The sequence below is a fragment of the Salvia hispanica genome, chromosome 5 (assembly GCF_023119035.1).
Source record: "Salvia hispanica cultivar TCC Black 2014 chromosome 5, UniMelb_Shisp_WGS_1.0, whole genome shotgun sequence".
NCBI lineage: Eukaryota > Viridiplantae > Streptophyta > Magnoliopsida > Lamiales > Lamiaceae > Salvia > Salvia hispanica.
The window spans coordinates 13,959,193-13,979,477 of record NC_062969.1 but is presented as its reverse complement, the minus strand read 5'-3'; the positions used below and the strand labels follow the sequence as shown (position 1 = coordinate 13,979,477).

At 37.7% G+C, this 20,285-nt stretch overlaps 2 protein-coding genes and 1 long non-coding RNA gene across 5 annotated transcripts; 2 read left to right on the top strand and 1 right to left on the bottom strand.

Moving 5' to 3' along the window:
* Positions 1-206: 206 nt before the first annotated feature.
* On the bottom strand, positions 207-1,602 carry LOC125191074. Of its 3 annotated transcripts, XR_007171034.1 has the most exons (3): positions 1,445-1,602; positions 687-1,036; positions 207-579 (listed from the first exon to the last, which is right to left on the bottom strand). It is a non-coding gene; the product is annotated as an uncharacterized LOC125191074 (long non-coding RNA). The 3 variants fall into 3 exon arrangements; XR_007171033.1 differs by lacking the exon at positions 207-579 and having other exon boundaries at positions 647-1,036; XR_007171032.1 differs by lacking the exon at positions 207-579 and having other exon boundaries at positions 647-909.
* A 2,654-nt stretch (positions 1,603-4,256) lies between these two features.
* On the top strand, positions 4,257-9,067 carry LOC125191072 (casein kinase 1-like protein 2). Its single transcript, XM_048088534.1, has 14 exons — positions 4,257-4,599; positions 4,674-4,714; positions 5,531-5,600; positions 5,700-5,848; positions 5,974-6,069; positions 6,158-6,228; positions 6,973-7,034; positions 7,134-7,197; positions 7,275-7,359; positions 7,439-7,565; positions 7,681-7,763; positions 7,835-7,898; positions 7,989-8,125; positions 8,328-9,067. Exons 1-14 carry the CDS (start codon positions 4,524-4,526, stop codon positions 8,625-8,627), a joined length of 1,425 nt encoding a protein of 474 aa, XP_047944491.1. The 5' UTR covers positions 4,257-4,523; the 3' UTR covers positions 8,628-9,067.
* A 277-nt stretch (positions 9,068-9,344) lies between these two features.
* On the top strand, positions 9,345-11,305 carry LOC125191073. Its single transcript, XM_048088535.1, has 7 exons — positions 9,345-9,696; positions 9,773-9,991; positions 10,198-10,284; positions 10,351-10,497; positions 10,731-10,757; positions 10,844-10,939; positions 11,012-11,305. The coding sequence occupies exons 1-7, from the start codon at positions 9,490-9,492 to the stop codon at positions 11,210-11,212; spliced, it is 984 nt and encodes a 327-aa protein (XP_047944492.1). The 5' UTR covers positions 9,345-9,489; the 3' UTR covers positions 11,213-11,305.
* Positions 11,306-20,285: the final 8,980 nt, after the last annotated feature.

The window sequence follows — 20,285 nt, the reverse complement described above, 5'->3', positions numbered from 1 at the left end:
CTAATCATGTTAGTCTTAAGTATTGTTATTTATGATAGCATCTTGTTGAAGAAACGAATTTATTATTTTTGATTGTCGGTTTAGTTTTTATGGAGTGGTTTCTTTTTCGATTCACGCTGCAAGCTGCATAGATTGTGTAATTTTCAGTTCATTTGTGATGGAAAATTCAATGCGCACGAACGGAGGGAGCCAAGCGGGATTCGGAAACCAAGGTGAGTATATTTTCTTCACATCCATGTATGTTTTGTGTACAAAATGAGGTATGTTGGGCGATGTTGTGTACCGTTTACCTTGTGCATCCTAGTTATAGCTTTTGTTGACGGTGTAGGACGGAAAAAGAACAAAACTGACCGCACACGCCGCAGTTGGACCGACCGAGAGGAGGCATATTTACTCGCCACACTGAAGGAACTGGTCGCGACAGGCTGGAAGTCCGACAACGGTTTTATACACGGTTACCTTCAGAAGTGCGAAGATTCATTGCGTCAGGAGTTCCCTCGGAGCGATTTGAGAGCTGATCCACATATCCAATCCAAGATCCACATTTGGAAGAAAGCATATGGAGCTCTTTCACTAGTCCTAGCCAGGAGTGCGTCGGATTTAATGTTCATAACGACTACAAAATCGATTGTGATGAAGAACAATGGGATCAAATTATCAGGGTAAAGGTAGAACTCATAACTTACCCTACACTCACTCATCCCCTGTTGCTAATTTATTTATCCTTTTGACAAGCTGACAATAGTGCTCGCTTACTACGTAATAAGACATGGCCGCTCTACAATGACTGGAAGATTGTGTTTGGAAAGGACCGAGCCACCGGTGATGAGGGTCGAGATACGGGCAACATTCCAGGTGAATTTGGTTCTGGTCCACCATCCACTAACCCTGGCAGGGGGAATCCTTTGACTGTGAGCGAAGTGCAATTAGTATTACACAAATAGTATCAAATCGGTAGTTACGCACAACATCCTCTACCAACTGAATCACATTCGCATTCGTCGAAGCTGAATCAGCCATGGACCCAACACAATACCTGATTTTAATTGATTTTAATATACCAGCTTTGATTAGCTTATGTGAACAACAATTGACACAATAATAGCATTCTACAGATCCGAAAAATAAGATATAACACCAATTCCATATTGGCAAATTTTCACATATTTTTTTGGGAAATACATTTAAATCATAAAATGAAAATAGTGATTAGAGTTTCAACTTTGGGGTATTTAGGAATTTCTAGGAAGAACCTACGAAGTTTTAGCTCATTCAGCATCAATGCAGTAAAAAATCCATATTTTCCGACACAATACAACCAGTAATCGGCAACACATACAACCAAATTCAGCAAATCGACCTTCAACTACCGGAATCGGGTCAAATATAGTTCGCAATTTTGTAACCTATATGTTTTTTCGAAGCAAAAAATTGCGAGTGTAACCTGGAATGAGGCACGCTAGCGAGCCGCTAGCCGGAGAAGAGTGTCTTCAAGACGCCTAACCCGTTGGTCGGAGAGTATTTAGACAGCGTCACCTTCCGTCCAGCTTCTTCTACTTTCAAAACCCTTCTTTCTCAGATTTTCTTCTCAAAAATAGACAAATGGAGGGGTATTGAGGAAAATGTAACCCCCTATCCAGGTACAAGCCCCGAGGAGTGAATCTAAACCCACTAATTTTGGGTGGTCTAAAATCAACCACTTTCCATAATAAACAGTAAATTTTTTCGGGTCAAAGGAGTGAATCCCGGTTTACCGGGAGTATTTTTTCCATTCTATAAAACAACCAAAATATGGTGGATAACTTTTCCAACCCTACGTATTCCACTTCATAAAACACGTCCTCAATGATATGCGAATTGATAAAATAATTTTAATTAATTTATTATTGTTTTTAATTGATTTTTATTAGTTTGATCTTTTCTTCAAATATTTAATTTTGTTTTGTTATAAATCTATCCTACACCCGATTGAATAGAATTAAACGTTTTTATGAATTCAATGGTAATGATAGAAATTCTAACTTAAATCTACCATTTTTCAAATACTAGGATTTAAGAGCATCCGCAATGGTCGGCTAGCGACCGGCTAGCCGATTCGTCGCTGGCTAGCCGATCGGCTAGCCGAACCATTGCACCGTCAGCAAGGAACTGCGAAATCGGCGAGCGGATCGGGCGTGGGCTGGCCGATCGCTCGTCGTAACAGCTTGATCGGCTAGCCGCCATTGTGGCGGCCCGATCGGCCAGCGCCGATTTTGATTTTTTATTTTTAAACCTATATAAACGCGATTTTCGTTTCATTTTCATTTGCACCACTTGTTTTGACGAGTTTTCTCTCTCTCTAACTTTCTGTACAAGAGCATCATCGAGTGATGGATCACAACAACGAGTCTAGTCCGGCGGCAGTGGATCTCGAACTCCCACGGTACTGTGGGATGCGGATGGGGGCGAGATGGGCCCGGGGTTTAACATCCTTGGAATCGAGATGATGGGGATGATGGGCTAGTGCGCCCAGGGGGCATGGGGGGAACAGGGGGTATGCCGTCGGAGATGCTTAGAGGCGGCGGGAGCGGAGGAGCGGCGGACGGTCGACGCCGCCCGGGTGGGGGAGCATACGCCCCGGATGCACGCTGCAGAGATGATAGAGGGATGATGTCGCGGGCGGCGATGCGGCACGGTATGAATCCACGGGATGCCGAGGAGTGCGGGGGTGCACCCGGGAGGGGACACGGTATATCGGCCTCCGCTTGATTTTTTGAGACGGCTTCGTCTCACACATCGACCCCTGTCGAGACACGGTTCTCTGGCGATGACCTGCTGTCATTGCATGATATGGGGATCGATCTCGGGAAGCCGGACACTCCCGTTCCACGGACGCGGGCCACACCGAAAGAAGAAGACGAGGAGGAAGGGATAGCGGCAAAGTCGGTGTTGATCGACACTCCGCGCCCTGACGAAGGAAGTGGACGGAGGAAGGATGAAATGCAGCCGGGGGTGGCCAAGGGGTGGCCAAGGGGGTGGTTGGAGGTGTGCGGCGATCCGGCAGTTTAAGAACAACCGGTAGATTCGTCAACATGTGGTCGAAGGCTGGGAGGCGCCTATAGGAGGCGCATTTGCCCGCACTTGCAGGGAAGGACTTCAGCAACGAGGAGGTCCGGAAGGAGTGGGAGCGCACCCGGGCCGCGAGTGGGCCGTTTTGCGAATTTGTACGCCGACGCCCTCCGTCGGCTCGACTAGTGGGCAGAGAATGAGGAGACGACGCCGGAGGATAGCCGCGAAGTCGGTTCCACTTGGAGGGGAAGTATAAAGAGTTCGCCTGCACAGGAGTCTTGCTGTTGAAGGACTCCGAAGTTCCGGGCGGGGAGTGCGGCTGGTTTGGGTGGCCCGAAGCGGCTTGTGCGGATCCCCCCTATCGCCCCACGAGGTCCAGGTCCTCCGCCCTCCCACCCGCCCCACTCGAGTACACTCTCCATTCGCGTAACCAAACGCGGGCTCAGATGTACAAGATCTTCCAAGAGTGGAAGAACGCCACCGACCCCACGGAGAAGATGTTTCTTCACGAGATGCTTGAGAGCATGCGTGTTGATTTGGAGATCGCGAGGGCACGGCTAGGGGTTCCGACGTGGGCTCAAGATTACCACGGGTGGCGGCGGCGGCGCGGCGAAGGACGGCGATGAGGAGTAGAGAGTGGTGGGGCTCGTGTGTTGAAGCCCTTTTTTTTTAAAAAAAAAATCATGTACTTTTTTTAAATCTTTGTACTTTTTTTTTAATGGAATGGATTATTTTTCCCGTATATATGTCGTAAATTTAATTCCGTATTTTAATCGTAATTTTAATTCCGTGAATGTAGTATATTTTGAATTATTTTTATTGCGGCTGACCTATGGTTGACCTAAATCTGATGTGGCAGGTCGTTTTTTTAGTGTTGTTGACGTGGTAGGGGAGAGAATGACTGGCCTATGGCTGGCCTAAGCACCATTGCGGATGCTCTAATAAAGGAATAAAGGGTAATTGCGGGTTTACACAACTCGATTAGCAGTAAAAATTAGACTCACGTGATAAAACGCCAGGTTGGATGGAAAAGGCATCACGTGATTCACGTGACGAAAGGGTCCCTCGCACGCAAACACCGAACTCAACTCCAACCCATATTCCGTAACGAGAATCAGAATCCCACGCCCCAGCCAGGCGCGTGTCCACACCGCACCCTACAATTTTAGAAAACCGATCAAAAAAAGCGAACACCTTCAACACTGGCAAAAACACGCACACAGTAATATATACGTTTACACATGTTATGAAGAAGTTTTTTCCCCTTTCTTCTATCTCCCCCCTCCCCTTTCTCTAACTACTAACCCTAGTGCCGCTGCTGTTGGAAGTGGGAGTTAATCTCGTTCAAATCGTTTCACTTGTTAGATCCAACCCATATTATGCAGCAGCCGAGATCCATATGTAGGGTTTGATTGCCGCCTAATTTGACGTGCGGAGTGGAGAATTTTCATCCAGAAATCCGAGGGTTTTTGTTGATGGAGCCGCGAGTTGGAAATAAGTATCGATTAGGTCGGAAGATTGGCAGTGGATCTTTTGGAGAGATCTATCTTGGTAGGTTTCTTTTTTTCAGCTGAATTTCTGGTCTTTGGTTTTCTGTGTTACTAATTCACCTCCGGTGTATGCAGGGACAAATATTCAGACTAACGATGAAGTTGCAATTAAGCTAGTAAGTCCTGCTGCTTTTCTAATTAGTTTTAATATGTTTACAATCTCATCTTCTTTTGTTCTATGGTGAGGTTACTCCCTTTTAACAGTTATGAATATTGCTTCTATCTTGGATTTTTCACTATTTGCATGTGTTTGTGTTCTTGTGCTGTAAGGTTGAACTTGACTTGTTTGACTTGTATGCTCTTATGGGATTAATCCAGTCGCATTTTATGAGTTTTGGTTGCTTTGACTCTTGTTTTGTTCATTTTGATGCAACACGAAGATATAACCTCAATCCATATGAGAGGTGGCTACAATATCCTTCAGCTTTAGTTTTCTCATTCCTTACTTCTCGGAATTAATTGCTTTTTCATGATTGCGAGGTTTGTTGTGTCTAGGCTTTCCTGATATTGTAACATTGCAGAAAACGTAACATAACATATTTTCTTCACCACAGCTTTACTTGGTTGTGAAGATGTTTCTTATTTACCCTGTATTGAAATTGACGGTGCTTGTAAAACTACCACTAGGAAAGCACATTTCTATCATTTGATTGAGCAAAGGAGAAGGATTTCTTTCAATTTTCTGTTAGATCACCTCCAACCTTTATTAACGTACCTTGTGGTTACAGAAAGACGGAAACCATTGCCACTTCAAACCTTTGTATACTTGCTCTTGTTCAGTTATTAAGAAACGTAATATAAACAAGTGGCATCATATTCAAGAAATTGTGTGTGCTGAGAATGTTAAGCTTGCAAATTCAGCAGTAGCACACTAGTATTGATGAAATCTTCTTGGCTATTATAGTTTTTGATGCCACGTTTGGTGTTTTCAGGAAAATGTGAAGACAAAACATCCTCAATTGCTCTATGAGTCAAAGTTGTACAGAATTTTACAAGGCGGAAGTAATTCTTCAAGCAGCACATTCACTTTGTTGTTTGCTTACTGACTAACTTTTTATATCAATCATGTCACGGACTCTAACTTTAGCCACAACCCTGCAGCTGGTATACCGAATGTAAGATGGTTTGGCGTAGAAGGAGACTACAATGTTCTGGTTATGGACCTGCTTGGGCCCAGTCTGGAAGATCTTTTCAATTTTTGCAGCAGGAAACTCTCTTTGAAGACAGTTCTCATGCTTGCTGATCAAATGGTCATTGTTTTCCTATTTTAGCTTTATCTCTTTTGTAATGCCATTGCCACTAAAGAATTGTTTTTCTTAGCATCAGTTTTGCATGTATATCTCTAGCTATAAGGTTTGCCTAATTGTTCTCTCAGATTAATCGTGTTGAGTTTGTCCACTCAAAATCATTTTTACATCGGGATATCAAGCCGGATAATTTCCTCATGGGTTTGGGACGGCGTGCCAATCAGGTCCTTATATTGCCAATAGTGTTTTTTTTTCTGTAATAGTGGGTTTTGTTTGCTGAATAAAGTTTGTTTCTGCTATCATTATTATTAGGTCTACGTCATTGATTTTGGTTTGGCAAAGAAATATAGAGACAGTTCTACACATCAACATATTCCTTACAGGTAAGATGAGCATCAGTATTTCAGCAGAAGTTCAACATATGGGAGATTCTCATGATTCTTACTCAATTTCTCATATAGCTCTGTGCATTGAGTTTGATTGTTTGATTTCAAGTTGTGCAATCATCAGTCATGTATAACAGCTTTTTTTTTCTTCCAAAAAATGAGCCGTGTATAAGATCTTGGGCGTATAAACCTGTTGTCTTGAATGAATTTATGTTCATAGCTTTGATAAAGAAATTAAAAGTTTGCAAACTAGTAACTGAGATACCTTTGTGTGTGCGTAAGCATGTTAATATCAGTGGGAACAAGACTCGGCCTTGTTGATATCTATTGGCTTTGATAATAAACATTAGCTATATAGCAATATTTACTTTTAAATTCTGATATACTGAATGTCGTTTTTTATCTGTAAGATATGATCTTTCATCGATCCAGTCTGTATAGGTCAAGATCATCATGTCCAGTTTGAATATATATTCAAGTCCCATCTTGCTTTCACTTCTAGACTGAATTGTTAAGTTGTGAAGTGATAAGTATTATGCTCCATATCACTTTTGCTTATAGACTAGATTGTTTTCACCCAAAGTAAGTACTGAGTAATATGCTGGAGCCTGGAGCAAATCTTTTCTTGTGTCTTTGAACTCCAAATTTTAAAGAAACTTATTTTTCATCGAACTTGTCAATTGTGGATTCAGATTTCTCTGTTTGAAAAAGTTAAATTTTAATCTACTGCAAACACTGCAGGGAGAACAAAAACTTGACTGGGACTGCACGATATGCCAGTGTGAATACTCACCTTGGTATAGGTATATTTCTTTATCTTGCCATGATATTAAAACTTGATTACTAGATTGATATCAGGTAAAATCACTGCTTTATTGAGATGCTATTGATATTGACCATAGAACAAAGCAGGAGAGATGATTTGGAATCTCTTGGATTTGTGCTGATGTACTTCTTAAGAGGAAGGTAAACAGTAAATCATATAGGAGTACTATTGTTTCTATTTATCACTTGGAATTGCCGATTGACATATCCTTGTACAGTCTTCCTTGGCAGGGACTAAAGGCAGGAACTAAGAAACAGAAATATGAGAAAATAAGTGAGAAAAAGGTCTCAACCTCATTTGAGGTAAGTTTATCATGGAATATTGTCGCTGGACATGCTTGCTTTAGGTGTTTGTATAAATGCTGATTTACATTCCTTCCAGGCCTTGTGCAGGGGATATCCAACTGAGTTTGCATCATATTTTCATTATTGCCGTTCACTGCGCTTTGAAGACAAACCAGATTATGCTTATCTTAAGAGGATATTCCGTGACCTCTTCATTCGCGAAGGTCTGGATATTTCTTCCAGTTTTCCGCTTTAGCAAACACAATTCTATGGCACAATTCGTTGAACTTAGAAGGGTGATAGAGAGGTTAACTGTTTCCTCAAATGTCTTCCCTGCAGGCTTCCAGTTTGACTATGTTTTTGATTGGACCATCTTAAAGTATCAGCAGTCTCAAATGGCTGCTCCTCCTTCACGGCCTCTTGTAAGTGTCCACAACCTTTTAAGCTTTTGAAGCATAATATCTAAATTTATGGATCTCTTTACTTCTTTCAGGGCCCAGGAGCTGGGACAAGCTCGGCTCTTCCCCCTGCAATCCCCAGTGGTGAACGGCTGCCTGGTATGTCGTGCACATTTGTACTTTTTTTTCTCACATTGTGTGGTTTCTATTGATCTGGCATTTGAGATCTCTCCTTGTTTGACCTCACAGGAGGTGATGAAGCAGGAACGCTGGTTGGCCCTTCTTCGGGAGATCCTGCAGGAAGAAGATCTGGGCAGATTATAAATTCTAGAATATCCAGAGAGAAGAGTCCAGCTGCAAATGATACAGCAAGCAAGGATGCTGTGGTAAGCTACTAATTTGTTTTTGTTGGGATTTGATAAGGTGCTTGGATTAGTGGATGAAATTAGAAAAAAGATATATCATGATAACCCAGAATCATATAAATTAGACATACTGTCAAATATAAATGTTGTCTTATCTAGTGATATATGAAATCTTGAATTTTTGGTGTTATAGTATTGCTTCTTAGCTCATTTAATTTTGCAGCTGTCAAACTCCACCTTCTTCGGAAGGTCTAGCGGAACACTGAGACGCGGTACTGTTTCTGGAAGCCGCGAAACTTTTACTTTGGGAAATGATTCTGATCCTACTCGCTCTAGGACCCCTGAGGCTAGTCCAGCTACTGCAAACAAAACATCAAGTGGGCAAAGAAGCTTTCCGCAGGGTGGATCCTCCAATGCGAAGCATACTTCTTCTGGGGTGAACAGTTCTAGCATTAAGAATTATGACTCTACAATAAAGGGAATCGAAGGTTTGCATTTTGATGATGAGGAGAGGTTTCACTGAAAAACAACAGTAAGCACATGCCTGTAAATCATCAAAAAAAATGTGTGATTTGAGCTGTGAGGGAATTTGAACTTTGTTGGTAATCCAACTCAACTCACTGTCACTGGTAGAGATGTGAATTGAAACACAGGAGATGAGTTGGTGGTTGAGTGGGTAGTAGGGTTGCGTTTATTGGAGTTGGGAGTTGTAGTGTGGGTCTATTTTTTCCATGTGCACTTCTCTTCTTCAGTCAGGTCTGCGGCTGGTCTTGTGTGTAAAATTGGCCAGTGGTCGTTACAAAGTTATTACTACCAATTTCAGAGACTGCAATTTTTATTGTAACCATTTCTAAAAAAATTGGCGCCACTTACTTTTACTGCTTACGCATCTCTGTATCCTTAGATATAGTATATTTGAATAATTGCAACTTGCAAGTTTGAGTGCACTTTTCTGTTTGTATCTATTGAATTTGTTGGCTTTAAATTAGTATTGGATACTGGTCTTAACAATCCTAAATTTTAGGAAAATCCTGTTGTATTTCCTAAACTTTTAAAATGATGTTATAAATCATAGTAGCAAATTTTTAGACTGGTACCCATTCTTCATATTTGATTGATTTATGAGGCACATTTGATCCTATCAAGCGAATTCAAGAATTATGGGTTGGAAAAAATGTAATTTGACTAAAATACAATCACATTGGATTAAAATCTGCTGAAAATTTTGTATTTACTCTATCTTTCTCAGAAAACCGAAAACTAGATACCGGTGGAGGTTGAGGACATAAACGACACCGTTGGCGCCAATTATCCTCTCTCACAGTGAGTGGTGGGGAAAAAAGAAACTATTACTAGGACTATTTCTTCCCAAAAAAAAGGAGCAAATGTTGAATACTTTGGGGGAAAATGGGTGGCGGTGTGGTGATGTTTGGCAGCGGAGACGGCGTGGCTGCAAAATAGTGAGTGGAGTAGAGAGGTGGCAAGTGCTCGAGCAAGTGGACAAGGAATTGAGCAAAGGCGATGAGAGGGCTGCTCTCAATCTCGTCAGGGCCAACCCCGCCGCTCTCCGCTGCTTCGGCGCCGCCCGTCAGGTGATTAATTACTTGCTTTTATACTCGAGTAAAACATTATTCATGAATAGTTAATCAAAATTGGGGATATTTGCAGATTCCACAGAGGCTGTATACTCTAGATGAGCTGAGATTGAACGGGATAGAAACTGCATCTCTTCTATCCCCAGTCGACACCACGCTGACCTCAATTGAAAGGAGCATTCAAGCCGCTGCTCTTTTGGGGGGGACTGCAGTGTGGAAATTATTTGACCTCACCCCTCAGCACATCTTTTTCATCTCTCTTGGATTGCTGTTCCTCTGGACTCTGGATGCGGTATGCCCTTTCGGATAAGCCATTGATGTTTTGTTAGGATCATGAATTGTATAATAAATTTGTTCATTCATATAATTGCACTGGCATTGCTCTATCTCTATGGTTGCATACATCATTTCCTCTCTCTTGTTGCAAAAGAGCTTATCATGCACTATTACTTGCTGCTTTCTTTACTATACTATCTTCTCTGAAGTGATCATGCATAGGTTTCTTTCAACGGCGGGGTCAGTTTCTTGATTCTGGATACGCTCGGCCATTCTTTCAGCCAAAAGTATCATAGTAGGGTTGTTCAAGTAAGGTTCATCTATGTTGATACGCTCCATTCCATTTCGTTGCTCTGAAATCTTGGTATGATTTAGCACGAGGCGGGCCATTTCTTGATTGCGTATCTGCTCGGGATCCTGCCAAAGGGCTACACTCTCACCAGCTTGGAAGCTCTCAAGAAGGAAGGATCCCTTAATGTTCAAGCAGGGACTGCTTTTGTAGACTTGGAATTTCTTGAGGAAGTGAGTCTATTTTAATTAACTCAAATATGCCTGCCTCTATCATCGCAAGGGCTGGAAAATTAATTTAGGAATGCTACTTTTATGGAATGTAGAAGATTATTGGTTGTCTTATCATATCATGTTATTAGCATAGCTCTTTCAGTGATGCTCAGAAAGTGAAGCTAGAGTAAAATTTCTATATATAAACATATGCTTCTTTATCACGTTTGATTTGAATAGTTTTTCTGATTCAGGTGAACACCGGAAAAGTATCAGCCAGTGTACGGCTCAGCCACCACACTTGTACTAGTATAGTCCTTCCATTGAGGGTGTACAGAAAACGACTGATTTCGATGCTCATTTGCAGACACTCAACACATTCTCATGTATAGCGCTAGCTGGTGTGGCAACAGAGTATCTGCTGTTCGGTGCAGCAGAAGGCGGTCTCTCAGATATCAATACGGTTTTCTTCTTCTTGCCTTCTTCATGATAAAATTATTTTGAGTTAGATCTAAGAAGGTTGTATTGTTGATAGTTGGACAGACTACTTGGGAGCCTCGGATTCACTCAGAAGAAGGCCGATGCCCAAGTGAGATGGGCTGTTCTGAACACTATCTTGCTTCTCCGTCGCCATGAAAGAACTCGAGCAGTACTAGCAGAAGCCATGGCTGAGGGAAAATCTGTTGGCTCATGTGTTGACATGATTGAGAAATCCATAGATATTGCAGAGCTCTAACCATGATTGAGAAATATCTGCTATCTATTTGAACAATATGACTTATATGTTTTATTTTTTGACTAAAATCCATTTTTAATTTTTGGTCCTCAATACTACGAATCAGTTCATTTTAGCCCCAAATGTGACAAAACCATAAAATTTTAACGACCAACTCAATTTTAACTCAATTAAATTTGTGCTATAATTTTTTATAAATTGGCCCTCAACAGTATAATTTGGCTTATATTTTCATTTTTTAAATTTTTGCAATATGTCTATACAGTTTTGGGCATAATTTTGAATATTTATTAGTTTTGGGTGTCATTGCAATTAATCTAAATTTAATTTTAGATACAACTTTTAAATTACATACGGCAGTTTCAAATGTACAAACTATAAATGTAATCCACGATGTACAAAAAATAATTTTCCAATCATGCATTTAGGAATTTGTATTAGTATTATGTAGTAGTATTAATTTTCCACTAATGCATTTATAACATTCAAAATAAAACAATTAATTTTCATTACTATAATGTATTAAATGCACACATGACTATTAGCCGTTTAAATTATATTAAACTTTATTCCAATTTGTAATGTATAATATGAAATAAAATAGTTTTAAATTTAGGAAATTAAAATATTTTTTTAATCTTATTGTAAGCGGAGTAAATGAAATATTTTGAAATATAATCCTAATTAATTTATAAAGAGTACTATAAATTTTTGTAATTGAATAACTGAAAAACCATATCCTTGAACGTTACAGATTTCCAAACATAATTGAATTTATCGTGCATGTCTTTTGTGCAAATCTAATTTGCATATTAATTATTAAATCAATATGATGTTCTCTCTCTTTCATCTCCTCTCTTCTATTTATAGTAACGATACCAGCATGCATACCATAACCGAACTTCTGGATTATTTTCTCCATACTCATATTAGTTGCGGATCCAGACCCCGAAATGGCGGAGAAAAAAATATATTTAAATATTACATATTTAATTTAATATTATTTTTAATAATAAAATAAATAAAATTATATTAATATTTAAGTAGCACTAGCTTCATTAATAAAATAAAAACATGCATTAGTTTGCAAATATGTATTACTCATTTAAAAATATAAAATTATTATAAATATTATATACATTCAAAATCAACGTAAATACTATATACAAAAGTGATATAAGTAGAGCAATAAATATTTAGATTTAAATATTTAAATGTTTATTTTATTACATAGAGAATAATTAAGATGCATGGATCACAAATTATATATACAAAAATGATATAAGTAGAGCAATAAATATTTAGATTTAAATATTTAAATGTTTATTTTATTACATAGAGAATAATTAAGATGCATGGATCACAAATTATAAGTACGTTAAAAAAAATGCTCTTGTTGAGGGTTGATCCCTTGACCTCTTAGAAAAAAACCAACACCTAAACCATTAGACTACTCCATTTTACATGAAATTTATTGAACACAAAGTATATTTCTAAACTCCACGGAGGGGGCGGATATGCTATTTTCGGCTCGATTCAATGGAAGTTTAGGCTCTCCGAACGACCGGGAGGGCTGCTCCCTAGATCCGTCACTGACTCCAATATCTCCTTCACAATCTTCTGTTACTTCTCTATCATAACGGACTTGATCCCAGCCCTAACTCAAACTCCCACTCTTTCCCCGATCTTCTACTCCGACTCATTCACCTGCCCGATCTGCTACTCCTAGTCCTACTCAGACCACGACACCTCCTCCCCTTTCACCTCCCCGATCTGCTACACCTTCCGCTATTCCACATTTTGATTACCAAGTGAGGCAATATGCATTATCCTTATCTTTTTCATTTTAATCGGATTTGCATCGATCGGAACGACATTTTTATTCTTTGATGAAAAACCGTATTGGTACGTGCTATACTATTGTTACCTGCAATTTTCAATTTTGTTTTTCTCCCGTAAATTGCTAGTGACCTTTTTTTTTATATTTACCTTATTTTATTGTTATAGGATTAGTATAGTTGGGCTGTCATATATGCTATTCTTGGTTACGGGAAAAGGAAAATGGAGTTGCTCAAAGTGAGACCAGAGCAACCGCTTGAATTAATTTGGGTAGGCTTATATGTTTTAGTAACCATCATAGTCGGATTTCTGATGGAAATGTATGAGCAAAACTTCAAAGCCTTTTTCTTAATTGGCATTGGAGTTTGGTCACTGACCATGATTGTGCAGCCGGTGATGGACTATGATGTGATACAACTGTTTGTTTCCCTACCACTATCGATGACTTTGTTTCATTTCAAGTGGCAATTATAGCCGACCGTGCTCCACCTTCCCAAAGCTTATATGAATGAAAAGGAAGCGATTCCCATTTGAGGAGGTTGGCGGCGTCGCTAGTGTTTACGGAAATCTTCATTGCCATTGGACTGGCATCAAAAAGCAGCGTATTTGTACTGTTGCCCTAATCTCCATACTGGTAAGTTACCTTGTAATGGATATATGAGATTTATGTTTATTTGATATTAACGATTCTACTTTGTTTCTTGGTTTAAGATGGTCTGGGATCCGAGTTGTCATTTTTAAGGATAGGGAGACGGGAAAGGGGAGTGGCAGGGATGGGCCGATGTCGGGTGAGGAGAGGTACGAGGAAAGGAGGTGATTCTCGGGTGAGAAGGCTGGCATCGAAGCTGGCGTTTACGATCATCTTCCTCGTCGTCGGACTTGCGTCGACCGGTAATGTCTTCCTACTTTTACCCAGAAATCCGTATTGGTAGGTTCGCATTTAATCAATTTGAATTGGATTCGAGTTTGTTAGACGTTTTCTTGGCTTTGGATTGTGGTCGATCCTGTCATTTTTGGGTGAGGGGCGTTTGTATATTCGCGTTGGTTGGTGGAATTCGCCGCTGTGGAGGGCGGTGGCGCGGTGGAAAGGGTGAAGAAGTAGAAGAGGAAAGGAGGGGGCGTGGGTATTATTGGTGGAATTCGCCGTTGTGGAGGGCGGCAACACCACGAGGAGGTTGTGGTTTTCACCGGCGGTGGGAATAGTTACATTGGATACCTTATTAATTATGTTAATTGTTATTGTTTGGGTGTTAATATTTGTCGGCTTATGAATAATTTGCCGTGGTTATTTTGCATGCTCAGTATCATGGGTGTGCTGATTTTTGGGGGCTTAGCATACTTGGGCTATAACTATAGAGACAAAGCTTTCATGAGGGAGAGGGCTGAGCATCCTCATGAAATGGTATACCTTTACTCATCACTAGAGCCGACTGTAATAGTCGCATACATACTGGAGGTACACCAACTAGATTTTAAAGCTTTTATATTGATTGGAGTCGGAAACTTTAGTTTAGTAATGGTAACACAACCTGTAGTTGAAATATGATTTCCTCTCAAAATGGATCCTACTCCACCGCCTCAACCAATCACTAGTAATCTGCCACATCCTCCACCGGGCACTAGTAATCATCCATATCCTCCACTGGGCACCGGTAATAAGCCACCTCCTATAAAAAGCACTAGTAATCAACCACTTCTTCCAATAATTGGCGGTGGTTATTTTGCATGATCAGTATCATGGGTGTGCTGATTTTTAGGGGCTTAGCATACTTGGGCTATAACTATAGAGACAAAGCTTTCATGAGGGAGAGGGCTGAGCATCCTCATAAAATGGTATACCTTTACTCATCACTAGAGCCGACTGTAATAGTCGCATACATACTGGAGGTACACCAACTAGATTTTAAAGCTTTTATATTGATTGGAGTCGGAAACTTTAGTTTAGTAATGGTAACACAACCTGTAGTTGAAATATGATTTCCTCTCAAAATGGATCCTACTCCACCACCTCAACCAATCACTAGTAATCTACCACATCCTCCACCGGGCACTAGTAATCATCCATATCCTCCACTGGACACCGGTAATAAGCCACCTCCTATAAAAAGCACTAGTAATCAGCCACTTCTTCCACTGGGCACACTTCTTCCACCGGGCACTACCTCTTTCACCGGGCACCACTTCTTCTGCCGGGCACTACCACTTCCACCGGGCACCGATAATCAGCACGCGATCTGATAAACAGACCGTCGCCTTTCCGATGATACTATGACTTGAAATGAGGCGATTCTCGTTTAGGAGGCTAGGATCATCCGAAATTTTTGTCACTATCTACGAGTTGGTCTACAAGTTATGTGTTCAGAGTTTTGATTCCTAACGAAGTGTTCATCACATGTATGCATCACAATCCTAAAGTAACTAATAGTAGTAATTTCTAAGTGTGAGCGATTGTCGAATTTTTTTTAAATTCATTAGATCTTATTTTTTTTATAAATCACGTCTTTGCACAATAAATGATTGAGATGATGATGATATGAAAAAAAGAGACGTGTGACAAATTTTAGTGGATTTAAGTTGAGAATGAATTGACCCCCTGTCCCATAAAAATATAGACATTTAGGACGCCACGAAAATTCATGGAGTACTACATAATAGGTAAAGTAAGAGAGAGTTAGAAAGAAAAAATAATTATATTATTGTTAGCGGAGAATGAAGTTCACTTTATTAGAAAGAAAGGAGTTACAAAAAATAGAAGGGGATATTTTTATGGGATAACCCAAACTGGAAAATGTCCTAATTTTTATGGGACGGAAGGAATAATATTTTTCTAATTTGGTTCCTAATATTTAAATAATGTAAGCATAACTCCGTCCGTGCCAACTAAGTTGAGTCACTTCTTTAGGATTCCAAGATTAAAAAATTAAGAAATTATATTAAATAATAATAATAATAATAATAAAATTAGTTTAAATAAAGTTGATTCTTAATACACCACTATAAAATGAATATTTGGATTCCCTATTTAGTAAATAAAATTCCATTTCCAATATAACACGATGACTTTTTCATTCTCCGTCGACAAAATAGGCATTATAAATAATGTTTTAATTTAACAATAACGAATGCAATTTGAAGCTTATTAAAATATTTTAAAAAATTTATCTAAAAAATACATACTATATTTATTTAAAAAATAGCACTGATGCTCTCGCTAATAAATCTAGCTGAATTTGGCCGGTTCTAAGTTTTTGAAGAGAACAAATATATACTCCTACTTTCCAATTATTTTCTTATCATCACCAGTTACAAATTTTATTTTTCTAAATACTATGAAAATTAAGTAATTTCAGTTTCACCTAATTGAAAAGAAGAAAAACAAAGTAATAATCTCGGCAGCAGTAAGTGACGAAACCAAATTTCAGTAGAATGAAAGTAATATATTGACGGTTAGCCGAAAATATTACAGAACTTGCTCGTGAGAAAAAACAAATTGCTCTACTAAATATTTTTCTATATTTATTATGAAATCTTAGAGAATTGGGCATAATTTTGAATTATGAATTGGACATAATTTTGGCTAAATCTTCAAAATCCACCTGTATTAGCCAATAGACAACGTTATGCTGTTAAAATTAAAGTGTCAATTATCGATATATTATTTGAAAATGCCTCACCCTTATGGTACACGATAAATGCCAATATAAATAAATATGAAATATTTGCTTAAATTTTGGTAGGGTGAGAATTTTCAATATGGATAGCATGAGTTGTGATCAATGTCGAACCTTCTTAAAGACCGAACTAGAGACAAATTTGGGCCACTCAATTTTCTTTATTTTATGATTATAATTAATTTAGAATTAATGTAATATTTTATTAAATTAAAACGTTTTTAATTAATTTTTTTTATTTTTTTTTAAAAAATTTTTTAATATTTTTTTATTCGATAAAAACTTGCTGGAGTAAATAATGAACTATATTCACTACATAATGAACTAGATGAATGTATGCTATGAAGTAATTTTTCGCATTCATTATATATTGAATTTACTTCAACTGAAAGATAATTATGTCATAACACATTATGAAGTAATAAACAAATAAAATGAAGTAATAAACTAATGAAATGAAGTAGTAAACTAATGAAATGAAGTAATAACATAAACTCAACTAAAAGATAATTATGTCATAACACATTATGAAGTAATAAACTAATGGAATGAAGTAATAAAATGAAGTAATAACATAACTGAATGAAGTAATAAACTAACAGAATGAAGTAATAGCATGACTGAATAAAGTAATAAACCAACGGAATGAAGTAATAACTCTAAACTCAACTAAAAGATAATTATGTCATAACACATTATGAAGTAATAAACTAATGGAATGAAGTAATAGCACGACTGAATGAAGTAATAAGTTCATAACATACATTCATTTAGTTCATTATGTAGTGAATATAGTTCATTATTTACTCCAACAAGTTTTTATCGAATAAAAAAAAAATTTAAAAAATTTAAAAAAAAAATTTAAAAATTTAAAAAATCTAAAAAAAAAAAAAACATTTTTATTTAATAAAATACTATTAAATTAATTGTAAATTAATCATAACCAAAAGATCAAGAAAAATGAGTGGCCCTAATTTGGTCTCTAGTTCGGTCTTTAAGGGTGGATTTGTGGTTAATAGGACTCGCCTCTAAATTCAGTAAATCGTTATACAATATTTCGTTTAAGTGATATCAAAATACCGTGGGAAATATTCTTTTACACCGAAGTTATGATATGTAATTATTTATAGCATGATATATAATTATTATAGGATGATAATTGAGAGTTTGATATACTTCATCCGTCTCATAAAAGTATGGGCAATGGTTATGACACGAAAATTAAAATAAAATTGATAAAGTAAGAGAGAGAGAAGGAGAACAGTAGTTAAAGTACTGTTAGTGGATAGTGAAACTACATTATTAAATTGATATTACTTTCTAAAAGTGAAATGCATATATTTTTATGGAACAGACGAAAATGGAAAGTGCACATATTTTTATGAGACACCGGAGTACTAAATTTTGATCATTATATGTAAAGTTATCGATTCGAATGTAAAAAGTTTTCAAAAAAGCAAAGATTATGAATAAGTGAATAATCTTAAGGTGGACATGTGTTATTAAATCATGTTTCATAAGATAACGAAGGAATGGTATATGTTTTAGTGATGGTGAAAAGGTAATTACAAATTTTGTAATTTGAATAACACCATTATACTAAGTTTTGAACATTTCAAGTAATTAAAGTTAACACCTCTAAGCAAAGCAAACTAAGCAAGGGAACACTATTGGGCATGCCTAAGAGACGATGATGACGACGACAATAGACAGACAGACATATTTAATTAGTCTTTTGAATTAATTTGAAACAATAAGCCTTTTTCATATTTGAAACAGTAAAGACTTTTTATGCATAGGGATGTCAGTGTAGTCCGCAATCCGTGGGTTGCCTGAATAACCCGCCAAATTTATAGGGTTAGAGTTGAAAAATAATAGTCTGATAAAATTATAGCCCGATTAGCCCGCACCCGATTAACCTGCAACCCGTTAGGGCCAGACCCGAAACCCGATGGGCTGGCCCGAAAATCTGATAAAATTTTTATTATTCTAATTTTTAGGGGTGTCGAAACGGGTAGCGGGTACGGGTAATCCCGAACCCGACACGATACCCGGTGGGTATCGGGTACTCGTTACCCGATAGAATCGGGAAACGGGGTGGGGTCGGGTATAATTATTTTGGGTTTTGCGGGTATCGGGTATCCCGATACCCGACCGGGTAATCCCGATAGTCCCGAAATACCCGATATGTATATTAATAATTTTTTAATTTTAGTACTTGCTGAGTGAGCTGGCCTTAAAATCGTAATGTAATTTTTTATTAATAATATACTTATAAAACGTGTTTTTTAAGTTTTTAACTTTTGTTTAGTTTGATAATTATCGGAGTAATTGTTAATCCAAGTGGGCTTCGCTGAAATCTCAAGCATATGGATACTGTAGCAAAATGAAAAAAGCAAGGATTTTTGTTGTATACTGTGTGACAGTAGCTATGATTAATCTTCTTAACTTACTTAATCTTCTGGTTCCTTATTTATTCTTGAATATAGATGTATACTTTAACATTATAAAAGATTAATAATTTTAACTTAAAAGTTAGAAATAGACGAAGACAAAGAATCAAAAAATACGTGGCTTGATCTCAATTCTCAACAAAATTAAATAATAAAAATAAAGTTTCAAGTGAGACTATTACGTTAAGCGATTAGTAGTTTTGAAAAATCATCTAAAATATACTCCCTCCGTCCCATAAAAGTTGAGTCGTATTCCTTTTTAGTCCGTCCCAATAAAGTTGAGTTATTTCCTTTTTTAACTAAAGACAAAACATCTAATCACTCTTACTTTGTATTCCATCATTTACTTTACTCTCTCTTCTCTTTCATACTTTTTTCATCTCTCCTATTAAGTTAATATAAATTCTTAATCTCCGTGCCCAAAAGTTTTGTCTCAACTTTTATGGGACGGAGCGAGTACAAATAATATTTATGAAAAAAAGAAGATTTGAAAAAGAAAAAAAAAATGTTTCGGGTCGGGTACCCGCGGTGTCGGGTGCGGGATACCCGATTCGGGTATCGGGTAATACCCGACCTGCGAGACGGGTATCGGGGCTAACTTTTGGGCCAAAATCGGGTGCGGGTATCCGACTCGTCGGGTGCGGGTACACGCGAATACCCGTTTCAACACCCCTACTAATTTTTACTCCTAATCCGACACTTAATTCATTGATTAATTTTATAATATAGATAACTAAAAAAAGTAACTTTCAATTTTATACTATTAAATATAATTATATATTAAATATTATTAATATAATAATTGATAAATAAATTAAAAATACTTCAAATTCACTAAAAAATTATTTAAATTTCTAAAATATGCATTAAAATTTCACGAAACATCTCAAATATTAAATATTTGATCGTGTTTATGATTGACTTTAAGCATATAGCTCAAATTTAGCATAATTAAATATTTTACATTTTATGAATATAAGGGCCCGTTTGATAACTTAGTAATGCCTAGAAATAGATATGTATCTCCACATTTCCATCTATTTGATAACCTATTTAGCCCACCACACCGGCCCTTGTTTTTTGATATGGCCTATCTAGGCCCTCTGAAAT